This window comes from Neospora caninum, chromosome VIIb, assembly GCF_000208865.1.
Source record: "Neospora caninum Liverpool complete genome, chromosome VIIb".
NCBI classification, from domain to species: Eukaryota; Apicomplexa; class Conoidasida; order Eucoccidiorida; family Sarcocystidae; genus Neospora; species Neospora caninum.
The window spans coordinates 4,730,637-4,755,067 of NC_018394.1; the positions used below are offsets into that span (position 1 = coordinate 4,730,637).

General features: G+C 53.4%; 4 protein-coding genes across 4 annotated transcripts; 2 read left to right on the forward strand and 2 right to left on the reverse strand.

Annotated features, from left to right (window-relative positions):
- Positions 1-780: 780 nt before the first annotated feature.
- NCLIV_029830 (Integral membrane protein, related) lies at positions 781-7,145 on the reverse strand (the record flags this gene model as incomplete). The annotated part of the gene is made up of 10 exons (XM_003883178.1): positions 781-974; positions 1,198-1,315; positions 1,919-2,101; positions 2,713-2,817; positions 3,273-3,443; positions 4,010-4,198; positions 4,763-4,854; positions 5,151-5,289; positions 5,940-6,059; positions 6,606-7,145. The coding sequence occupies 10 exons, from the start codon at positions 7,143-7,145 to the stop codon at positions 781-783; spliced, it is 1,851 nt and encodes a 616-aa protein (XP_003883227.1).
- A 4,224-nt stretch (positions 7,146-11,369) lies between these two features.
- NCLIV_029840 (conserved hypothetical protein) lies at positions 11,370-14,582 on the reverse strand (the record flags this gene model as incomplete). The annotated part of the gene is made up of 3 exons (XM_003883179.1): positions 11,370-11,504; positions 12,220-13,471; positions 14,548-14,582. 3 exons carry the CDS (start codon positions 14,580-14,582, stop codon positions 11,370-11,372), a joined length of 1,422 nt encoding a protein of 473 aa, XP_003883228.1.
- Positions 14,583-14,960: 378 nt separating this feature from the next.
- Positions 14,961-16,676, forward strand: NCLIV_029850 (putative transcription factor btf3; the record flags this gene model as incomplete). Its single annotated transcript, XM_003883180.1, has 1 exon — positions 14,961-16,676. One exon carries the CDS (start codon positions 14,961-14,963, stop codon positions 16,674-16,676), a length of 1,716 nt encoding a protein of 571 aa, XP_003883229.1.
- A 1,975-nt stretch (positions 16,677-18,651) lies between these two features.
- On the forward strand, positions 18,652-19,236 carry NCLIV_029860 (hypothetical protein; the record flags this gene model as incomplete). Its single annotated transcript, XM_003883181.1, has 1 exon — positions 18,652-19,236. The coding sequence occupies one exon, from the start codon at positions 18,652-18,654 to the stop codon at positions 19,234-19,236; it is 585 nt and encodes a 194-aa protein (XP_003883230.1).
- Positions 19,237-24,431: the final 5,195 nt, after the last annotated feature.

Sequence of the window (24,431 nt, forward strand, 5' to 3'; positions counted from 1 at the left end):
GCTACACCTGTTGTTTTCATGTTGCTCGATAGAGAAACCTCTCCTTGTTCATTCGCCACATGCCGGATACCAAAATATATCAACACATTTTGCCTGCGCAGCCGCATCGGCAATGCCGATCTGTGTGAATGCAGGTACAAGAGTCCTGTCTTCTAGGCAATAAAACTCTAAAGAACCTCTCAAACAACGGAAATACAGTTAGCTTTATTTTGTAAGATGAAGTGGCAAAGACAAACACCTGCACATCTCCGGGAATACAGTAGCCACCGCGCAACCGCATGACTATATATGTAGGAAGCCTGGATTGGAGAGAAAAAACATAAAGACATAACATAAAACTCTTTGAACAAATGCCACGACAATCCGGTTACGTGTTTAATGATCCTGACGCAGTGGCATTCTTCTCATCAGCGACATAAAAGAACCGGTTATCTTCCATCTCCTACAGACGTGAAAAATACGTGCCGGTTTGCTCACCTTTAAACGCATACCAACGTATACGTATACTATACGCAACATCGATCCATCATCCCTGTTCAAACTAACGTTTACAAGACGACACCCTTTAGCACGTCATACAAAAACGTATAGCTATGCTTCCTCATACACAAGCGTATATGTACATGCAAAAACCTTGATAGGTAGAAGTAACGTGTCGACAAAAATGCGGGTATCTCCCGGAGATGACATCATGAATGACAAGAAAGAGGAGAAACGCACGGAAGGACAAGGCACTATCCTGTTCGCCGTGTTTGCCTATATGCGGCAGAGGAATCGTACCTACTGAACGACAGCCGCATTCTTGTTGCCTCCACAAGAAACTTGTACGTTCTTCTTCGAGCCATCTGTCTTATGCCCCGATTCCGGATCTTCCGCGTGTAGTGTCTCCAGAGAGCAACCTTTGGCCTCGGGGACCGCGAGTAACGTGAAGATCAACGAGAGCAGGCTGGTCACTACGAAAATTGAGAACGTTCCTGAAGACAAGCCACGGAAAAGGAGAATTCTGTTATAATTCCCCGTGGTAACCACAGTCAACGAATGGCGAAAACACGCCTACACAACCCAGCTGGGGCGAAAGAAGCCAACTCTCGAGTAAAATGTCTTTCTGTCGTCCGAAACGCGTTCCACTCCCCCCCCCTCCAGTTCTTTCTCTTCGATCTTTCCCCGCCTCTCTCGGGTGTCTCGATTCCAACCTACCGGCCTGAGTGACCGATTCAAAGAGCGGCTCAAAACCGATCTGCAGAGCGAAGGCGCCCACATGGCTCGTCATGGTGGTCAACCCGACTCCAACGCCACGGACGCAGGTGGGCGCTACCTGAGAAAAAGTACAGTTCAGCAGAAATGCGTGCTTCTCTTACACGGTCGGGTCTTACTGTTTCACCAGTGGGCAACCGTTGTTGCTCTTTTCAGAGGTAGACAGAAGCATTCAGAAAAGGCGCTTGCACCCCAATACGAAGTCCGTCATCTACCAAGCAAACCCATGCAACGCCTCGTTCACGGAAATCGAAAAGCCTTTTTTCCATGCGATGTTCGCTGAATCCCTCACCAAAGGCTGGATTCACGTGACGAGTTCTCGGATGTCACTGGAATATTCAAGTGGTACGCAACTTCAAAACTTCTGTGAAACATCACTGGTTCTGTTGAAGGTGAATTGTACTTTGAAAAAACGAACGCGGCTTCTTTTAAGAAACCATTGACGAAAGATGAACGACCGAGATGCGAGAGCCGACCCACAGGCTACATTGTGCCTAAGGGCCGAGCAACGAGTTGGCGGTGACTCACAATTTAAAATAAACGGAAGGGATGCTGTCCTCTCGTGGGCGTATCTACCGCTGCTCGAGAGCCGGTGAAAGAGTTGCTACAGACCGGGAGAAACAGTTCATGCTCATTTTTCAGCAGAAACCCCACACGTTCTCACCTCGCTTGCAATGACGAGCATCAAGCTCGCCCAGCCAGCGCTCCAGAAAAAAATGTAACTCAAAACCGCTGACAAAGCAAGGTAGGACGCCGGCTCGAGATGCCCCCAACCTGCAGTTAGTGCATCAGGTGCGCATCGTCCGCTGAGATGGCCGCGAGTTACTTGCAGCATGCCGAAGGCAACCTTCAAGAAAGACAAAAGACAACAGTGGCTCACTATCGAAGCAGTTATTCTCTCCTGGGACACCGTTTGGAATGTGCAAGAAGGGGCGTACTCTCCCATGTGTTTCTCCCTCCCCCCCAAAACGTCTGCTCTTCTGCACGTGGATAACTTCACATCAGAAATACATACAGGAAGATATACACCGCACACATACACACCTATACGCCTATGCACAAAGGCGTCCATGAATACACTTCCTTAAATATATGCAGGTACGTACGTGCATCTTCACCGGATCTGTTTTGTCGTCTTAGATAACGCGGCGCTGGCGCTCCTGTGACCTCGCGTGGTACGCATGTAAGTTCGCGGTTACAGTCCTCCATATCCACCCAATTTCGAGACATACGGGTCTCCAGATGCAGACGCAAGACGCATACCTGAGTAGTTCTAGGCGGCGTGTCCATAACTGCATATGTCTGTATATCTAGCGGATGTGTAGAGTTCTAAAGAACATGGCAAGAAGGTGGATACTCAAGAGTTTTTTCTCCGTCGCAGTCGCGACATTGTTGTGGCTAGAACTGTCTCCCTCTTGTTTTCTTGCCCCCTGACTCGAGCCACCTACTTGTGCTTACCGTCAACAAAATGTGGCACAGGCAGCTGCCGCCAACTCCCAGGAAAAGAAGCTTCCTTCGTCCCCATACGTCCACCAGGCCCACGCACGTGACGACACCGGCCATCTGGTGCGGGAGACAAACACATTTCCTTGGACAAAAAATGAAAAACTGAACGACAGCGAAGGCGAGGCAAATACCCCTCTTTCACTGTGTAGATCATGCAAATATGTGAGCGCTACCACACAGACACACACATGTCGTCACGTGTCTATCGAACCGGTCCTCGCGATTTTAACACTCCAACTTGATCCTCTGAGCCTGCGGGCGTGTCCACCTTGTATGTGGCTGCCCCCTCTGTCTCACTCTAGATTGCTCCCCCATATGTCCGTAGCTCGCTCAAGTTGTGTGTACTCAGTATATGCAAATACTTAACTACTAATCGTGTTATATACATGCCACTGTGTTTATCCTATACCTATACCGTTATGTTTTTATGTCCATTCATATATCGGAAACATACAGTTGGACCGTTCTTTTCACTTCTTGTTTCTTGGTTCCCTCTTTGTTTTCGAACGTACCTTCGCTATGCCGACTAGGAAGCCTGCAGCACGGGTGTCACAGATGCCGGCGAACTGGAAAATGTCGACGACGAAATACTGGAGAGTGCTTCCTCCCGTAGCGAGGTGCGCGACTGCACATGCCACGGCTATCCCGAGAGCGCGTTTGTGGGCCGATACACCTCGGCGCACCTGAAGGAGAAAGATTAAGGGAAGGAAAGGACGAGAGGCGAGAAGGATTGCTGGCAAGAACACAGAAAGGAAGAACGGCGGGAAGGAATGCTGGAAGGTACAAAAAATGTCTTCGGGTTGAGAGGAGGAGTAGCAAGCGCCGTCTCGTGAAGCGAAGCGAAAAATGCAGGAACACTGAGAGACAGCCACACACCAAGGGGAAATGACGAAAAGAGGGGCGACCGACAGGGCGAGCGTGAAATCGTTGCAGCTGGAGGGACACGGAAACCAAAAGTGGGTGTGTACGCGTGAAAACGAATCAGTGTCGGAGAGAGAAACAGACAAAAAAGAATGGAAGCGCCCGAAGAGACGAGATTCCAGAAAAGGCCACAACAGAGACGTAGCGAGAGGAGAAGGCAGACAGAAACGAGAAACCGAAGGGACCCAGGGAAGAACAAATGGAAAACACGTTTGCCGGGAAAAGGCAGGTGGGAAAACGTGAGACAATGGAAAAAGACAGATGCAGGGAATCGTGTCGATCTTTGTGGGCTTCTGGGTTCGACAAAAACAGCAGATCGAGTCCTTACATTTTGAAAATATTCGCCAATTCCCGGCTGCGACTGGTGGTTGGCCTGACGCCTTAAATGTACCACAGAAACGGCAGCGCTCTCTCGACTCATGCCCAGTCTGACTAACGCCCTCTCCGCTTGCGAGAGCAGGCCTCTTTGGATGAGCCATCGCGGGCTTTCAGGCAGAAAGAAGACAAGACACAGCGCCTGCAAACGGACAGAGAGGCGAACCCAGATTTAAGAAAATGATGGGGAAAACGACGGCGAGGAGAGCAAGGAAAGCGAGAAGACACCCATGGTAACGAAAAAGGTAGGCAAACACACTACAGGGGACAAAACACACCAACGAAGGAAAAAGAGCAGGAGAGAAAGGGAAAGCGGAGAGGGAGAGGACGCAGCCGGAGCTCCGCAGCCACGTGAGGAAAAACGTGTAGGTCGCTTGTGACGTTGCTGTGTTCTTTCTTCACAAAGTGCTTCCATCGATATGCACCGACAGATACGTAGAGGGACACATCTCCACGGGGTGTATCCAGGTATCTGTATGGCAACTGTCTCCATGTAGGCAACTAACGACGTCGCATCCTTCGGAAAACAGCACAAATTCGCACAGAGCTACCGGCGTATGTGTGTATATGTGCCTGGAGAGCACTGCCCCGCCTACTTGAAACCAGGTGGATATACTGATACACAGCGACCAGCGATACGTCTCCGTGACACAAATATCACTTCGCCGTGGCTTCTATTCTTTTCCACGCTTTCCGTGCCTCTCACCTGCAGGACGCCCAGGGCTGGGATCACTTCCAGCAGCGGCCGCCACGTCCAAGCTCCGAAGGCCCACGCCGCTCCATACGCACTGAGGCAACCTGGAATTCACGAAGAGCAACAAACATCCACTTTATTCATACGCACACGCATGTGTCTGTGTATATGTCTGACTACTCGTGTCCTTCTGTGCAGACACGCAAAGGTATATGTACAAAGTTTCAGATAGAGCCAACCAGGCGAAAGCTAGGGAGAAGAATGGATAGACAGATGCAGTCCATACATACCTGTACACAGTAGAGAGACGCAAAAATTTGCAGAGACAGCTGCATAGGCAAACCGGCATGTGCATAACTGCATGGAGCAAAGTCCAACAGTTTTCACACGCGAAACTCACCGCACACTTGCAGCATTTCCTGAGAACTAACGAGCGCGCCTCGCAGCGATTGAGGTGCGATTTCGCTTATATACGTCGCGATGACGACGAAACCGACGCCCGTTGCCAAGCCCAAAAGAAACCGCCCCAGCAAGAGATGCTGAAAACAAATGGAAAACACAGAAAATCCACAAGACCTCAGCCAGTTAAAGAGAAGGCGCTGAACGCAGCGCCCCAGCAGCCGAACGATTCGGAAACATCCTACGCGCAAGCGCACCGCAACACGAGAATACCAGCAGTCCGCGTGAAAAACAGAGGAAGGTACGAAACACAGGTACGAATATGTTTAGCTGTACAGGAACTTACTCAGCAGATGCCCACGTAAAGGAGAGGCGTAACGTAAAGGTTTGTGGGTATCTACCTTTTGCTTCTAACTCGTTATGTGTGTGCGTATGCGTATAACCAAAAACATGGCTGAAGGGAACTGTGAGCTACATGCGCGCCGACAGACAGGCACATCTCTGCATACACACATCCATGTGTCTCTATTGCGCATCTGCAGAGATGCGCGATACGATCTGGAAGAAAACTCGACCCAGGAAACAGTTACTGTGCTGGGAGCTGGCTGGGACAACCAGTTCAAGCAGTTCTCTATTCCTTTTTACAAGTGCAGCCCCACGTTCTCCCTCTGTAATACCCATCAGTGTTCACAGGTATGATAGATGGAGAGCTGGTTTCTCGATCCGGAACGAAATGGAGCTATGTACGAGCGCCTCGCTGAGCACTTGCGCATTCCGGGGTGCTCCTCACCGCAAAACGAACGCCTACGGAGATGAACAAACCTCCCATGACGACGAGCACGTCGCTGAGGAAGAGAGCCGTTCGTCGTCCAACTGCGTCAGCGAGCAACCCTCCGCAGAGGCCGCCAATCTACAGAGACGTAGGCATCATACACGAAAGGAAAGAAGTCCCTCTCTCCTTAGATACGCTCGTCTTGTTCTGGACACCAGACGACACCGAACGGGGAAGAGGGGGAGGTGGCCAGCCTCTGAGGTTGGGATGCACGCCGACAGTGATGGACATGGCACCGCGCTCAGGGGAAGACGAGTTCTTGATGCGAATTTCCTCGGATCGGGGTCACAGACTGCACGGGCTGCTGGGTCTGCTCGCCCTCCTAGAGATGCAGTCTGCGGCGCTCGACGAGGCAGCGGCCTTGTTACAGCGCTTACACGCGCGCAGCGGGATGCACAAGCTGGAGGACGCCCACTTATGTGCGTACGTAAGTCATGTGCATATAATTACGTGCCTAGCGGGTTGTAAACGTGCACACAGCCTTAGATACCGCATACGGAAATACGTGTACATAAGCGTGGGTTGCTATACTATCAATGCTGAGTTTGAGCGGTGGGGTGCCTCCAGGAGACGTGTGGGAGTGGGACCACGGTCGTCTCGTCAGACTGTGGTTGAGTGCCCTACCGCAGCTCCAGGTGCGAAGAGCGCGATAAACATGCTTTTGTCAGCGCAGGTAAAGGAACTTCCACAGAGACCGAACGCATGCTGAACAGGGTTGAGGACGACGGACACGCAGCAGAGGTCGTATCCAGCAATCAGGCCTGTGAGGCATGCAGTGAAGACCGCGAGGAAGAAGCGAAGCCCTAAAGGCTGCCGTACGCCCGGCCGCTTCTGCCTTTTCCCCTGTTCTCCGCCTCCTGCCCGAACGGGTACCACAGGAGACCCCAGCTGCTGTGGCTTTGTAGGAGAATGAGGGAAAGGCCCTCCTTCCTGATTCTTCGTTTCCTCCAATTCGATATGAGTAGAAACCATCGACTCGGAGGAAACCGGTGCTTGTGCCGGAGGCTGCGTCGTCTGGGTCTGGCCCGCCTTTCCTGCTGTTCCAACTGAAGCAGCAGTCGGCTGCGTCACCTCGACGGCAGATACACCTGAACTGCCAGGGAAGGTGGATGGAGCCGAAGGAGGAAGGTCTGCCTCACCACCCATTGCAGGCAACACCGCCATCGTGGAGGAAGGGTGGCGAAAACAAGGAGAAAGCAACAGCTACGCTGAAGCCCCAAGTCAAAGGGGTAAAACAACGTGGCAGGTCACCGCGACTATTGTTTGGCCTCCAGAGGCCGACAACAGCAAACCAAAGGAAGGGAGCAGCGCAACCTGGGAGGCGATACAGTCCTGTTTCTCTGGTCGTTCTTGCACATACACTCGGATCCGCCACACAGACACTCCACTGGCGCCTGACCGCGTGGGTTGTCTGGGCAACACACAGGCGCGAACGGGGGACTTAAAGAAGCCGTTACAAGAGGAGCAAGTGAAGCAGACGGAGACGAGCAAACCTTTTGCAAATTCTCACACACCCAATCACTTGACAAAAAACGAAGACACAGGGCACAGTCACAGCCTTCTCCGTCTATACGTGAGAAGATCCCAGCAGGCGGTCGGTGTCATCGACCAACAGGTAACGGAGAACTCCGATCGGAAGACAAACTGAAACCCGGTGTTCATGAGGACAGACTAGTGCCTGTGAAACGTAGTTGACGAAACGACAAATGGTGAACAGCTCCGCGCTCTCCAACGGTTAGAAATTGTCGCATTCTTGCCAGCTGTCTCGTCCCTGTGCAGGTGTACGTACACCCAAGAAGCCCCGCTGTGTCTCTCCTAGGCTGGTGGATTGGCAGGTAGAGTACCTAGGCCAAACGCCGCCAGAAAACGCCTGTTCCAGTTCCACGTCTCCCCATTCCATCGGTATTTTTGGTCCTTCTCTTCACACAGCAGTCGGCCCCTCCTGGGCACACGAAGCCAAAACTGAGGACGAGCGTCGTTTGCGAGGGGTCGCGGAAGCGTCCAGCAGATGAAGGACAAACGTTCAACGTGCATTAAGGTGAGAGCGATTTGCCTCTTAGCTAGCGCCCCGCAGCACGCACAAAAACAAATCGATACTGGTGGAAAGGTCTATAGAGGCACCCCCTGGCCTCTACATTTGTGAATGCATGGTCACTTTAGCGGCACGTGTATATTCTTCACCACGAGACGCCAATGCCTTCTCTGCATTTGCCTGCTGGTTCCGCTGATTCCTGCTAGATCCGTCAACGCCGTACGAAGGCACACACGCCGCCACAAGTCCAGTTGTGTGAGTTCTGGCCCTTCCGTGAAGTGGAAAGTGCTCGTCCCGTTTCGTAATTCAAGCTGAGATACTTGCTATTGGGTCAGACGAAGCAGATTCGTCATTTCCCTGGTTCCAAAATTCGTCGCGGTCCAAGAAACTGCGGGTTCGGTGCGGCGGGGGCGCCCCGTTCTAACAAGAATCAGTCCGGGTTCTAGAAGATCTACTTCGCCGGGGAAGAAGTTCAACAACCCATATATTGCTAAGTACACATCTGTGCATGTGTTCATGTCCATCATGAGAGCCTCCGCTCTCACGCCTGGATCCACAACCGCATATCGACACACCCACCGCCATACAAAATGGACGCCGGTATGTGTGGATGCACGCATCCATGCAAAGGCTCACAAGCATTTGTGTCTACGACGCCAGTGCACTGGTGATGCATCAAGGTACATGTACACTTTGCTAGTCTCCCGTATTGGTCAGATTTGAGGGGCTGTGTTCCAAGGCGCAGAGGCCTGCGGCGGCCTACAGGCGGACGCGCGAGCGGAAGACGCCAGACCGGCGAGCCCCTCTGAATGTTCAACGTTCAGCGATGAGAAGCAACTTGAGGCGGCAACAAACTGCCTCAGGCTCATGAAACTTGGAGCGAACTCGAGAGGGTGCAAAGTCTTGTTCGATTCCCCTGTGCGGACCCACCGGCGACATCTCGCGAGGCACGGGCTAGAAAACGGGGAAGCGCAGGAACGCGCGCTCAGACGCCGCGACACTGCGAGACCCGAAGAAAAAGAGACGCGGAAGTCAAAGACGGGAAGAAAGACCACGAAAGATCGTCGAAAATCAATACGACGAGAAGACGCTGAGACGAGGCGGCGAGTCGGCACGGAGCTACCGGAAGCCAGGGCGTGGAGAGGGCGACGAAAACGGACAAAGCTACCCGCCGCCTCTCTTTTCCTCGACGAGAGTCTCGTTTTTTCTGGATTTGCAGCCGAAATCGAGACGTGCAAGTGGACAGTTGGGGGTGAGAACGAAAAACGCGGCGGAATTCACCAGGAAAATAAGAGACAGAGCCGAAGAAGGCATGAGCGAGGCAAGGACGCGTGCTGCACGGCGACGCAGGCGCCGCAGTCGTCTGCTGAGCAAAGGTGACAACCGACTCAAATTGCAGAAAGCGAGACGAGGCGGGCACCTCAATTTCAAGTTTTTCGAATTCTTCTTCGACAGAATGAAAAATATCGGTGTCCTCTGTGTATCTGAAGACGAGCGTTGTATGGCCAACTGAAGAGCGAAAAAAACACGCGATCTTTCCAGAGACAGCAGATCGGGGCCCGTCTTCAACAGGGATGCTTAGTTGCCAGTGTAGACGCAATGGCGTGTGTAGGTGTCTATGCCGGCAAAATCAAACACTGATAAAAGCTTTACGCGTCGACAGTTCTTTGTAGAGAGATCATTTTTACGTAGACAGCAGTGCACAGATTGGGGCTTAGTGTCACCGGCTGGCGAAGCGTAGAGGATCAGTACGACGGGGGCAATCCTGCAGAACACGGATCTGGTCAACATTCAGGATCTCATCCACTAGTCCAACAGGATACCCTGCGGCATGCGAGCTTTTCGGTCGCCTTCCTGATTCCGTCGCCAGTAGAGAGGAGATGTCGATTTTCTGTCTAAATCTACGGATAATCGGGGACCGTTTGTGCTTCGGCATCCACGTGTCGTCGCAGTGGACAGCATTCGGCGGCAGGAGGCGAGCGTCTTGCATGAGCGCAGGGCGCTCTTCCGTGTCTAGCCTTACTCCTCGCAGTTCACTCGGAGCCTACATCCAGCTTCTCCCCTCGGGGGATATGACACGCATCGTCCTTTCGGGCAACTAGCTTATTCTATATCTCTCAAAAACGGCGCATTTCTCTCATTCTTCCTCAGCGGCCAGTCTCGTTCCGTAGCTCGCACTGAGAATAGGTTGTTTTCTCTCGAGACTCACTGAGGATCAAGTTTGTTCAGCTCTCCCGCTCTGATCGCTTTCACCTGCATATGGTTGTGGAAACTGAGAGACGGCTTCCTACCTGGTGCACACAAACGGCTTTGTGTCCGTTTGGTGAGCATTGGTTCACCAAAAAGAGACGAGAAATCCTCCGAAACGGCAAGCGACGTCTCTAAGGTGCTGGGGCAACTGAGGGGAAAGCAATCGTGAAAAAACCTTGTTCCTCAAGGAAAAGGAGTGAAAAAAATGCGAGGAAAGCAATCGTGAAAAAACCTTGGTTCCTCAGGAGGCCCGGGAAGGCCTCAAGCCTGCACTGATGAGTCCTCTAGAGAGGATGCAGTGTGTGTCGAGATAGTACAGGAGTTTTAAAGACCCTGCTGTGATCGGCTCTTGAAGCATAAAACGTGAATGCATATACTGTACATGGAACCATGGTATTTGGGCGCCGAAGAGAAGGTGCTGTAGGGCAAGTTCAGGTCTGTAAATCCGGCATGCATGTTTTGGTAACGGCTCGGCAGAGCAAGCGGCTTCGGACACGTTCGCATATATTCATTTATGTAGAGATGACATGACGTGAATTGGATCGTTGCTCTCACGTCACTAGGAAGTCAGTGTGGAAGCTTCCTGCATCCGCTACCGATTTCATTCCGTGTATCCCTGGAAGTTGACTAGGGCACCTGACAAACACTCCTTGGTGCCACGTTTCCTATCTGTCAGTCTGGCTCACAGCAAAACGGACATCCAGTCTTCTGATACTTTTCTTCTAAGAGTGTTTGTCATCCGCCGGCGTACAAGTACTTGCATTCTCGGAGACCTGACGGGTCGGCGCAGTTGAAGTGTACAGAAACCATTTTTATGGAACGATTGGGTTGTTGGAGCCAATAGCGGATTCGGAGACAAGAAACACAAGGGGAGCAAAAAGCGACAGGCGGGCATGCTTACTCCTTTTCCGGATGCATCCCCCAGAGAGGAGTGGAAGAGCACTCTAGGCAAGGGTACGTGACAGGACCGGTGATACTGGCGGGATAAGGCAAAATGCAGGAACCTTATGTGGAGTGTTCACAGGAAGCTGCGGAATCTGTGGCACGCATGTCACCTAGGTTTAAAATTCCAACGTGTGTCTGTGTTCGTGGCTTTCAGGAGCAAGTTATTTCTTGAAAAAATCAGACGAACCGTCACGCCATATGCGAGAAGGTCGCCACTTGCTGTCTCGTTCTGGAGGTGCCATGAAGGGCCACGTGTCCCTCAGACACCGCTGGAATACGTCCGTAATTGCGACTTCCTGAGGCAACAATACAGGAACGAGAAACACACTCGCGACAGTTCACACAACTTCTTAGTGACCGTGTCATTTGAAGCGCCACCAACACTGCACGCGTGCACGTCTCTGAGCGCATCTCATCAGCGCTCTTTCTCTGCTGCTTGCCTCTCCGTGGTTTCGACGCTTTATTCGAGTTGCGATACGTTGTGCACCGGTTACGGAAAACCAACATTTTCACTTTGAAACGAACAAACACATCCGCCCTTTCGGTGGCCCAAGATGTTTCTCCCGGTGCCTCCTGTAGGGAGGAAAAGCGACAAAGTGGAAAAGATGAAAACACAAACACACTGGAGAGGCAAACACAGCGGATCGACTGGCAGCGAGCGCATCTACGAAGCTAAACCCGTTGTGTTCCTGGTGAGCGCCTCTCATCCACGTAGTGAAAGGAAGTTGAGTTTGTACGGTCGAGCACCAAAGAGTTATCTCGCTGTTCCTCTCGAAGCAGGTCAGCCAACCACGCACTCCCAATGCCGAGAGCGAGATGCAGCGAGACATGAAATTTGTAGCGAGACAGCCTGAAGCCAGGCAGTGCTAGCCTTCAGCAAGTACGAAATAGATTTCGCCGGCTTTCCTAGCACACTTCCCTTCCGCAGCGATCCATCTGCGTTGCTGCGCTTTCCTAGCGTTTTACTGACACGCGACTACGTCTGCCAGCAGAAATAAGTGACTCTCCTACCGCCAGGCCCGGGGCTTTGCACTGTTGGTGGTCTCGAAGTGAGTTCAAAGCGTTGTGGACGAGACAGCGATTGCGTTTGGTATCTTGCCAGGGCAAAGGTCCGTCCCCTGAAAAGAAAGGCGACGTTCTCGCTCCCGCTCTGGACTCCGGGGCTGATGTTCGCCACTCGCCTCCTTCCTCGTTGTCCCTTCGATCTTCTCCGCTCTGTGCCGCCGCCTGTGCCGGCTCTGGCCTGGTCGGGCCGTTTTCCCACGCAGGCCCTCCGTAAAGGCCTTCCCCTTTGCTCGTCTCTTCGGGAAGCATTTGTCTCGCGCCCGTCCTCGTCGAGGCGCCGCCTCGCGGTCTGAGCAAGGCAGGATCGATGCGTTGAAACTGGTCTTCGTCCCATCGCTTCGTCGCCCACCAACTGCACTGGCCGCTCAGGTTGTACGCGCGAATCTCCGTGCACGCAACGTGCCTGCAATTGTCGGGCGAGATTTCCGCCCGCGCGAAATCGAACGCATGCACGAGCTCGTGCAGCAGGACGCGACGCAGTTCAAAGGGGGACCAGAAGCAGTTGCCGCATAACCACACCGTGTGGTAGACTGGCGAGTAGCCGCCTCGATGTGGAGGGGAAGACGCCGTCGCGCGGGCCGACGTTTGTGCGCAGTCCACGACAATTAGGTCGACCGGAGCGCCCATCGCAGAGAGGGCGTGGACGAGCGTCTTGACCCGCCAGTCCCGGAGAGCAAAGAAGCTCCACAACTTCATTTGCTGGCGCTGGATCCAAGAGAGAGTCTCATCGCCAAACTTGAGAAGCGGGGACGCGGGCTCTCCGTTTCCCGGTGTGGACGGCGGGCGGCTTCGCACGTCTGCAGACGGCGGCTGCGGAGAAAGGTGGGAAGCACTTCCCGCCTCGGCTTTCGCGTCTGGAGAGCCCCGCGCTGGGTTCACCACCGCGGGCTCCTCGCGAAGGGAATCAGAGGAAGGACAGGACACAGGGTCGGACGACGCACCTGATGAGCGCTCTGAGGCCGCGACAGCTCGGGGTTGCGCCGTGTGCTGGGCATGCAGAGATTTTGCGTGTGAAGGGGACCGAGAGAGTACCTCTGAAGCTGCGCAAGTGCCCGGCGACGGAGACGGACCCAAAAGACGCTCTGGAGCAGGCGAAGCGGAAGAATACGTAAGTCCAGGGAAGCCGGAGGCCTTCCTTTGGGAAGCGAGGTATTCGTCTTGAACGACACTCCGAGAGGAAGCGGAGCTCTCTGTGTCCCTAAAGGATTTGGACAGCCAGGAGAACCACCGCCACTCGGCATGCCAGTTGGTGTCGAGCGCGGCGGAGGCGGGGGGGTCGGCGGTGTTCTTTCCGGAACGCGCATCGGGGGTATTTCTCAACTCCGAAGGTCTCTCAGCGCAAGAGGCCGGCGGCCACAGGGCTTGAAAGTCTCGGCAAAAAACACATTCAGGCGTGCGGACAGCATCGCAGGAAGCCCGGAGAGAGTGTCGAAAGAAAAAGGAGCGGCGAGGTGGGCGCACAAGACGCCCCTCAGGCTCAGGCATGGTCAAGTGCAAAGACGTCTTCGCGGCTCAGAAGGAACTACAGGAAAGGAACTTCTTCGCCCACCGCAAGAAGCACCACGATTCCGCGACCAAAGACACACATCACCTGGGCCAGTCACGCGTAGCTGTTTCGAGCCTGTTGGCACATGCGCGGTGCGAGGAAACACAAAGAATTTCAGACACACAGATCCGCTGATCTGCATGCACACAGTTTTAAATGAGAATGACGCCGCACGCAGGCGTACCGCGCTTGCCGTGCAAAATGGTTCGAATTTCAAAAGAGAGGCCTCGCGCGATTCTTGAACTACCGAAACCTTAACGGGAAAGCGAAGAAGCTTCGCCTGCAGAAAGTAAGGAAGATCATCGCTCGAGGTAGCCAGCGAAAAGACACCGGAGGTCTGTAGAATGATGACATGCGAAATCGCTGCATGCCTCTGTGGCAGCATCGCTTCGATCGACTCGGCGAACGGCCCAAAGGGCAGTAGTGTCTCTGAATCTCAATCGTTTCATTGTGGCGTCTAGCCTTGTTGAACGTCCAGTTTTCTGGCAGTTTTCGTGTGGACTTTGCAAACAGAACGTGCGTAACGGCGAGACGCTTCCGTAGTCCCGTGTTGTGCTCTGCTGGGCAGCTGAGGGGGTTTTCCTGAGGAAACAGCGCGGCGGGCCCCAACTGGAGACGGCGGCAATTGTGTCTCGTTTCGCTTGTTCTTTTTGCCATCCAAAAAGCAACTGTCGGTAGCACTGAACCACTTCGTCGTGGAGCTCTTTTGCTGCTGGAACTGGCCTTACTCGATTTCGCGGCCGTGTCCACGCTTCTGCTTCATTTTTGTAGACCAGCGACCGGACAGCAGTGGCAAAACTGAGAGACTGACAACTGCGAAAAGACTCACATGTCAATCCAGTTCAAGCACTGGCCAGTGTGCACATGTTCTGACGTGTAGATGTCTGTATCGGAGGACCGCTGCAGGGGGTATCAGGTACTTCCTCGACGTTTGCGTCCGACTGGTCGTTCGCGTATGCAAGCATACTCGTATCTACGAATCGAAGCATGCGCGCGTTCGCATTCGAGTGCACAAACGGACTGTAGACGGATTGTCTCTGTTTTACGGTTCCTCTCGATGGTCTCTTGCGTCGGGGTGCCGACAGGTCCGAGTATCCTCTGTGTGGTCCACAAAGTGTAGTTGCTGCCGGCGTCCTCCAACATGCAGGCGCCCTGCACGGCGGACGACATAGGAGACTGCTTGTTCTCGATCTCTGCTGAGAGCGTTGGACGCATCGAGGACGCTCTGCGTTCGCCGACAACTTCGGCTCGGTTGTCTGAAGACTCGTCCCGCGGATGCGGACAGTCTGCAAGGGGCTTCGCGTCATGCTTCAGTGAAAGACAGACAGTGGGATGTTACTCGTGGATTGCGCGCGACGATGAGCACACGGTTGCGTCGCCGGGGCTGCCGCCCGTTGTGTCTCGGGCAGCAAGCGTGACACAGGGCCAGGCGCTGAAGGGGAGGGTGATTAAAAAGAGCAGCAAACTGGAGTTTTGTGACGAAAACGCGTACCACGATCCCCAACATCCTGTCGAGCAGCTCGTGTGCTCTGTCGACGCCTGCCAACGTCGGTGGGCGACGCAGGGGCGAGTCTCGGCGCCGTGCGCATGCGTTCGTGTCCTACGGGAACAGCAGAAGGCCTGGGCAGATGGTCCAGTGCCTTCTGTGCACCGAAGATGCAGCCTCAAGCGAGACGAGCCGTCACTTGGAGACGGACGGACGCAGGCCACAGCCACTGCGACGCCCCGTGATGAAACAGCCGTGGAAACCGGCCTTTGCTTGGGTCAGTTCGATTTCATAACGGACCGGACGAATTTAAGGGTACTGCTTCGTTTCCTTTATCCAGGCGTCACACGCTACTCTCGAGAGGCTTCAGTAGATCTCGATGTGTATGGGAACGTTTGCGTGCTGACGCGCATTTCAGCAGAGACACGAGCCCCTGATGTCGGCTACGGGCACAGTTTCGAACACTGCTGTTGTGAAACGCAGACGGTTTCGCTGGGAGAGAAGGGCGCTGTGAAAGACGACACCTACGAGATCGTCGACCTCTCATCTTTCCACTTGGTTCAGGCCTTCACTCTCTGTGACGCCGTTCGCGTCCTTGTCCGAAGCGAGGTAGACGCGTGTTGCCACCCCGCTGCGCGAGCGGCGCCTGATTGCCCAGAAAAGTTCCAAGAAAATCGGTTCTTTGGACGTTGCGGTGCGCGCGTCGCCAATCCAGAGTACACTCCAATGGCTCAGCAAGGTCCCACGCTGTATTTGTCTCGGCAAGAACCGGCGAATCTCACGCCGTTTGAAACGGCCCTCCTGGCTCGAGAGGAGTGGCTGCTTATGGAACTAAAGAGTGTGTCAGAAAGATATGTTAGCAACATTCCGTGGTTGGACATTTATTTCCAGATGCGGCTCGGCGACATCCATAGGCTTCTTGTCGCGAGTCACACACAGGGAAAGATCGGGAGAGTTGAACTCCTAACACTTACCTCAGTAGCGGAAAAGGCTTTCCGGCAGACGCCGCACAGGAGGAACGTGACGAATCGTGCCCCCATACAGGGAGATCGCCGGTCTCCATGGACAAGTGATGATTCGAGAAATACTGCCTGTTCACGAGTGGAACCGGAGTGTGCTGCGGAGGTTGTCTATTGGTCGAGGCTGACGTCGCTGTTGTTGCAATTGAAACAGCTGGCCCTAAATCAGAGGGGCGACGACGGCAAGGCGTTTCTGAGAATTCAAGTAACCGAAGAACCTACGTTCCATGTATACCGGCGAAAACAGGGCCGACCTCGCGTATCCGCCGATATTGGTTCGGCTATCATGAAATGCTCGTTGGCGCAGAGGGTGTACGATTCCAAACCCAGTGGTTACACCTCTTCGCAGTGACTAGAGTTCGTCGCTATTTTACGGGTGAGGAAACAAATAGGGAACATCTCCAGTCCAGAGAAACATCAGGAGTGTGACACACTTGAAGCCTCCTTTTTCACAACCAACAGCAAACAGCCGGCTTTCCGTTTTTTAAACGTTCTGTTGCAGGTACCTTTCAGGTGTGTGCTGTTTCATAGACACTCTTGTTTAAACGTAGGTTTGCGAATGTGTTTGTTTTTTGCCCCGCTGTTCGTTGCGCCTCCCCGGTTGGCGTCTGTTTACACTTTCCCGTCCCGTTCCAATTCCACCCTGAGTGAAATGAAGCCTGAACCGTTTACCAGCAAGCTCCAGTGCGTCTTGGAGTTGAGTCCGGGAAAACAGGGCAAAAACCGCGTGCTCCGTGTTTCGTAACATGGAGCCTCGCCGCGTACAAACAGCTTACAAACATGGTAGCTCATCTGGCGTGCTGATCCCTCAGCAACACGCTACCATCACCAGTGCTCAGAATAATAGCGAAACTAGCCACCGCAGGTCTTGCAGCAGCTGGCGACCACGTCTTCCGGGTAAACAGAAACAAAATAGTTCACATAACTGCAGACGATAAGGTGGTAAGGTGTCTGGGAGACGGCTAGGCTTTCCGTTTTGCTCTGGCCGCAGGCGCCGCTTGCGTACCCGTGTCACGTGACCTGTACCGCTGCTAGGGAAATTTGTCGATGGGGGGCAGAAGGGAAATGATATGAAGATGTAATTGTGTGCACGAGTGCCGGCTCAGTCTTTTGCTACACTCATATTCGGCGACCACGCGGCGACTACCTCAAGGTCTAGCGTGTCTCATGTCGCATCCATTTTAGCAACCTTTTTGAAATAGTCGTAGTTGATGTGGTCACACCAAGGCTTACCCAGCACACACTCCATTCGCATAGATTTTTTTTGTAGGTAGACCTGTGGCGTTAAAAATACTTTTACTTGCCATCTCGCACCGGAAAACGCCCCGGCAGACGAGGTATTCATACTGTTGCTTTAAGGGGCTACCCTTTCGGACCGCTGTGTACGAAGCCTCTCCATTTGTGGAGCGTGCGTCTCAGAGGAGCTCAGGAACATTTGCAGACCCTAGATGTTCTGTTTGCTTTGGAGAGTAGCTCATTCTCGAAATAAATAAGTATGCTCTTCACCCCCCCCTTCCCCCCCCCAATTGGACGGTGCTAATTACGTGGAAGGCGGCAGCACCAGCTGCGACGAGAAGTCACCGGCCCCGCCCCACAAAGGGATAATTGGGAGATGACCTAACCGCTCAGTAAACGGAATCTCGTTAGTACGTGTTTTTCCGCCTACTTTTCTCAGCCTCGTCTAACCGCAGTTCGCTGCCCCCGTGGGGAGTTCTTGGTGTGCAATGCCGCAAGGGGCGATACGCGCCATCTGCGCGCTGGGCATGGAGATGTGAAAGCTAGACCCCCCGCCTTTTGAGCAGTGCTAAGGCAAATCATCCTGGGGTCTCTTTCTCCCCTCTCCCCCCCCACCCTTTTCCCCACCTTCTTTCCCCCGAAATCGGGCGACCAGGGATTCTGCGCGCTTGCGGATTTTCTGCGTATATACAGTTGGCGGGAGTGAGCAACTGGAGGACGCTTTCGAACGCGCGGTGGTCGTGTTTTTCTCCCGTGCTCACTTTGTTCACCACGCACTCTTTCCGGGGAAACTTTGAAGAGACAGCTTTCTCTTCGTTCTCACCAGGGGTCGCGGCGGTTCTTTTCGGGGTGTGAAGCGGCGGCGTCGGTATCGGTCAACCCATTGTGCAAATTGCCAGTGTGGCCTGTTCAACCAGAAAACTGTCGCGTTTCACCTTTGCTCTTTTTGAAGGGCACGCGGCACACAGCATGATCTGCTGTTGCTTGTTTTGCCCCGCAGACATTTCGTGTTTCCACTCGTTTTGAGTTTTTTTTGGTGGGGCGCTGGCGACTCCTGTGCGCGCGCGCCTTTCGAGAACGATTAACAGAAAATGGAAGAGGAATTGACCCCAGAAATTCTCGCTGCCCGCGCGAAACTGCGGGAGCGGTTTGGACAGGCATCCCAGCAGCTTGGCGGGAAAGGGACTGCTCGCAGAAAGACGAAGAAAGTTCACAAGTCCGTCGTCGTTGACGACAAGAAGCTCCAGCTCACCCTGAAGCGACTGGGCGTGTCGACCATCTACGGCATCGAAGAGGTTCTTATGATTCAGGACAACGGCAAAGCACTTCAGTTCCTTACTCCGAAGGTGCAAGCTGCCCCTGCCGCGAACACCTACGTCGTGTCGGGCCACTATGAGGAGAGGGCTAATATGTTTCCTGGGGGACTTCCCGGCATGTTCTCGCAGCGTGGCGCCGGAGGAGCGGGTGGGATGAACTTCGACACTTCCCTGATCACTCCGGATATGCTCCGTCAGCTGCAGCAGCATATGTCTGCCCTGAAGACAGGCGCGGGGAGTGCAGCTGAAGGTACAGCGAGCGGAGCAGGCGAGGGCGCCGCAGGGACCGACGATGCCAAGAAGGGAGAGGACGACGTCCCTGAGCTTGTTCAGAACTTTGAGGATGTCTCGGAGCAATGAAGTCTCGCGTATCCAGTTGCCTGCCCTTAAGTTTATGACCTCGTGTTCCCCCGTTCATAGGAAGATCTATACGAACAGTTCCGACTGTGTCGGGGACTGAGAGGCTCGTCAACAAACTCTTGCTGTGACTCTTAACTATTTTCTTAATTTCCATGCAGAAAAACAAGACGGCTTCTCTATGAGCGATGTCAACAGGCCATCGTTCACGTTGCAGTCACACTCGCCTGCCGGTTTGGGAGTTGCGCTCGAATAATGGGGAAATCTAGGAGACAAAAGGTCATATAGAGGCGACACACAAGGAGTAGATCAGCGGGATAGAAGACTCTGCCTTTCGTCAGTTTGCTTTGTATCACCGTTATGACATGCTTCGAGATGCAGAGAAAAAATATCTGACGGGGGAGTGAAATGCGTGCATCCGCGGCATTGACAGCAATGGTTTTGCTCCGACTAGGGAACCGTGCGTGCATAACAAGGTGGTGCTGGGGCACCGCTGAACGTAATAAAAACTGAAGCACACGAGAAAGAAGTTGTAGGTCCGTGTCCGAGAGTGAAGTAGAGATCTACTCTGATAGCGAAGGCTGAGTTGCGCCGTACATCATCGGCAGTGATTACGTCACCGAACGCCCGGCCTAGCAGATGGCTCTGTTCGCCTGTTACGCGACGCTTCCCGACGACTTTAATGAGGGGGCCTTTTCTTGGAGGAAAACGCCATCTCGCCTGCTGTGAGTGGGTGGTGTGCTGAAGGTGAGTGTGAGCTCGTAGACTTAATTTCCGGTCGAGTTCACGACACAGTGGCAAATAAAACCGCCGTGAAGAGAATCTACAAGCAGGTGGCGATTCTATGGCGCTTGTATGGTAAAACTAGATAAACGCAGGACAACCAACGGCGCGGGAATGAGGAACGCTTTGAGGATGAGATGGAATTGCATGTAGCCATTGGGTCTATTTTTATTTTTAGCGTGCTCACCCAGCATCTCACAGCACAGCATGAATGTGATGTAATGTCACAAACTGGGGTGACCGGCCGTTATCATGCTCCTTTGCACTAGACTTCTTGGACATCGTCTCTTACCCGCAACAGGGTTCGTATGGAGAGAGTCGCGGTTTACAGTTTTCATCCTTTCATGGCTACTGCCTGGTAACCGGAACTCGGCATCTGTTGAAGATTTGGTTCCCTGCCAGAGGGTTTACGTTGAGCAATTCATAAGTATCACGTGAAGAAGTACTGAACCAATGAAACGATATTAGGAAGGCAGTGTCGTGCCAAGTGAAACTGAATTCGAGTGTACGTCTGTGGAAGTCTGCGGAATACCTTGTAAATACAAAATCGCAAATCGTTTACAAACACGTTTCCTCAGTGCTTCGGTGTAACCGTAACTCGCTCAAAGGCATTCCCCATCATGCAGCGGAAAATTCCCACGGCAAAATTCAGTCTGCATACGCTGTTGACGTTGACCAGGGCTCTTCATTCGTCGCTGTGAACGGTGAAGAGCGGCAGATCCTCACGACCGAGTAACTCTCTTGCATGAGAAAAAGGTAACCTGAACGTGCCTCTTTAACACGAACAACTCGTTTGCGTACAGCCAGATCTCCTTGGGCAGCTCGTTTGTCAATTTGCCCTCTCCTTCGGTGGACGTCAGACATCATGAAACATACTTAAGCGTGTTGGTGTTGGTTGTGTAATCCATTCTTTGTGAGTGCATTTTGATGCATTCGTGGGCATCCTGCAGCACACTCTATTTTAAGTCTGATGCTGACCACAGCATTTTGCACTGCCTGCCCGACGGAAGTTTGAGTCTGTTGCGGCTGGGCGCACTGCGCGTGTACGTGGGCCCCGGAAATTTCTTGCCAGTGGAAAAGCTTCCACAGCGCTAGCAAATTTACCTTCGCTACAGATACATCACCACCCACTTACATGGGTCCTGACGTAAGCGACGCGGGTTCTCCGTAGTACACAAACCCAATACCTATCCAGCAGTGAGGGACAGGGACTCCAAGCTAAAGAATTCCTCTAGCGAAATGCACACGAGCGATACCCTGTGTTCGAACAGACTTGAGATTTGTTGCCCCGTTTAATGTACTTACCTTATCGACAGGCGCGACATCTTTGACCCTCTTACCAAGCCATTGAGGGTGAATGCACCCTTTGACGTTCGCGGACCGACTGGGACTAATCGCAAACTACCTCGCTCCTCTTTCAGCCGCCTGTGGAAGGAGATCGTCAGTTCCAGTTCTCTGCGCGAATGTTGGGGTATCGCACGTTGTGCTGCTGCTGCTGCTGTGACGCCCTCATTTCCTTGCATGAATGGCGACTGGGTCACAGATAGCGGAATTCGCTTAATACCATAGTGTGTCTCGTCTGCATCTGAGTGTGGTCTGCCCACGGGAAGCCGCCTAGCCCGATTGAATCGAGAGACATCCAACTCGCTTGCCGCCCCTGTTGTGCGACACTACGGACTTGCTCACCGTGTTGCGCTGTTCGAGTTGCTTTGCATTTCTCAGGAGTTGTAGCCAGACGTTTGACTGCGAGAAAGACCCTTTTTTGTAGATAATGCCGTCACAAAAAGCGCAAGGCTTCTGACTGTGGCTCTCCGTCAGGTCTGTGTCGTTTTCCCCCCACAGGCGGCAGTTCGTGGTTGGGTAGCATGCGCAAGGGGCGCAACAAAATGTCGGCAACCATAACTCTCCTTGCGAAACGCGATTCGTTGGAAACCCCACTTTTCATACGCCTTTAGCCACGTGATGTGAATCTGGAGTCGTTGCGAATTCCATCACCAGATTGTGTCTTCCCAGGGTCGCGCTGGGGCCCTGTCGGGGACGGGCACGTTTGGTGGCAGCTCCTCCGTTGGCCGCCAGAAACCTAAAGAGGGACTTCCCCGACTTTTCTATGGGGGTAAATAGGCCCATTTCCCCCGCCTTTTTGTTAGATGCTGCTTCCCAGGACAAGGCCTTTCCTCTTGTTTTCTGTCGCGTTCTCGCCTTTTCTGCGTTACTGAATAATTTGCAACGAAAACAGGAACGTCAATGTGCTGGTGTGCGAGTGCAGGATGCTGAGCAGCGGCCAGTTGTTGCAGTCTGAGAGAACAACCGTGTAAAATACGGAGAGCGTTTTCGAGAGAGTCGATACAGCACCGGGACGGGGGTAGCATCTTTTCTAGCCAGAGAGGGGGGCTGAAACGTGCCACTGCGAGAGCGCTGCGAAATACCGTCGTGTTTGAAGCCTTCTTGCCATCGACCCCATTGAGAGTTTTTCTTTACGGTGGGATCGATCTTCTCGTTTGTATCCTTTCCTAGCGCACGTGGCCATTCATTTGTCAGCCGCATTGGCCGGATGCAAGGAAAAGCCCGGCAGGACTCTGGAACGGTTTCGGGCCCTACAAGGGCGGAACGTGCCTTTCTTTTCTTCGCACGTTCGCGCCCCGGGTGGACGCAATAAAGTGCGTTTATCAGCAATTTCACCCCCTGTTTTTTACGCCCATTTTCGCAGAGATTTTTATGCCGTCTCTTTGGACTGTATAGGGGCCTAGTCAGCCGGAGGATGTTTCTAGCAACCGGGCGATTGCCGCTAACAAGAAGCTGTTTGCATCCTACGCCTCGCCTATCTTTCCACTTCTCGCCGTTTGTGTTCTGTTCTATATCGCGCAAATGCCCGTGCTCTTGTCATTTTTGTGTGTCTTCCTCCTGAATGCTTTTTGTTTGCATCCCAACCCCGTCAGTTGAGACGAGTAGCAGCTGCGCTCCGCGAGCTCCGCTCCAATCGAACCGGTACCGATACAGACATCTCGGTTCCAAAGTTTTTTCTCAGCTTCGCCAAACAGATTACTTATCTTCTTGTGGTGTTCACCTTCGTGCGGATACTCCACGTGGCCTCGCGGCGTTTCGCGTCCTGTCTCCTCACTAGACCAGATCCGGTCTCTCTCCTAAAGGTGTGCTAGACACAGGAGATCCGGGGCAGGGGCGTTTCACTCTCTTTCGAGGAATCGCCTGCAGGAGCATGAAACCTTTTACCGTTGAGGGGTTGTTTCCGAATCTCCTGTCGTGTATGCGTATTTTGCGTGTTGTCTCTCTGTTGGGAGGGGGGGGGACCGGAGCAAGCTGTTCCGGCCACGTGAGGCCCGCGCCCTGTGTTTTGCCTGTGTCTGTGTTTTTGCCAAGTTATCCACGAACGCCCCGTCCACAACTGCCTTCGGGAACCCGTGCGGATTATGTTCTCCTATCCGCCGTCTCCATTTTTAAAAGCAGTTTCACCCAGTTGTCGGCCAGAAGTACTTTTCCCCGGCACACTGTTTTTTCATAGAGTTTTTTGTAAGAGGTGACACGGGAGACTCGGGTCTGGTATCTTCGGCGCGCGTTCATTCGCGTTGTCAGTCCCGTGCGGTCGATGCGAGAGGATCCCATTTTTCGTGTCTTTTGAGGGCGGCTTTTGCATCCGTAGCTTTTCGCAATGCAGTCGGTTGTTCGAAAACAAAACTCGGAATCGCTGACCTTCGCCCACGATCATTCCTGCTCTATCTTCTCTCAAGGGGAACAACGACCGACCGATGGGATTGATGGAGAGCTCTTCACCGAGACAGTATATTCTCCTGCGGTCGGGTGTCTCACGACGTCGCGTCATTTTCCAAACCCTCTCTGAAAGCGGCATGTTCGGGTTCATGCTATGCGGAGTCCATTGTCGAAGCGCACCCGGGGCAGAGATCGCCTCGGCTTTGGCAATTGTACGGTGTAACCTCGCCTGCTGCTATCTTTCCTGTTCGCTTCGGTTCCCACTCGCGTGTTCCTCACTCCCCAAAAGCACTTGCCACGACAATTGAAGGTCGCTTTCCGGGAAGGATGGTCTGAAAAAGAGTGTGTGGTGCTAAGCGCGTTCTGGTACGCCGCCCCCGAGCCTTTCAAGTGCTGGCTGTGGCAGGAAGCGAAGAACGAGAAGCCGTTTCCAGTGCCAAGCACATTCGTACAGACGACTAAAAAATCGAGACCACCGCGGTCCTCCGCGGGAACAGCTACCCTTCTCCGATGCTTTCGCCTGGACAGAGCAAACCGGATACAACCGGGGCTTTCCCGCTTTCTTCTCCCGGCAAATCCCCCCGTCGCGTGCCTGCGCGCGGGTCCACCCCTGATACGACTTCTCTCCTAGCACACCCATGCCGGGGTCTTGAGCCGTCCCCGTTGAAAGACGGCGTTCCTTGCCTCAGCGC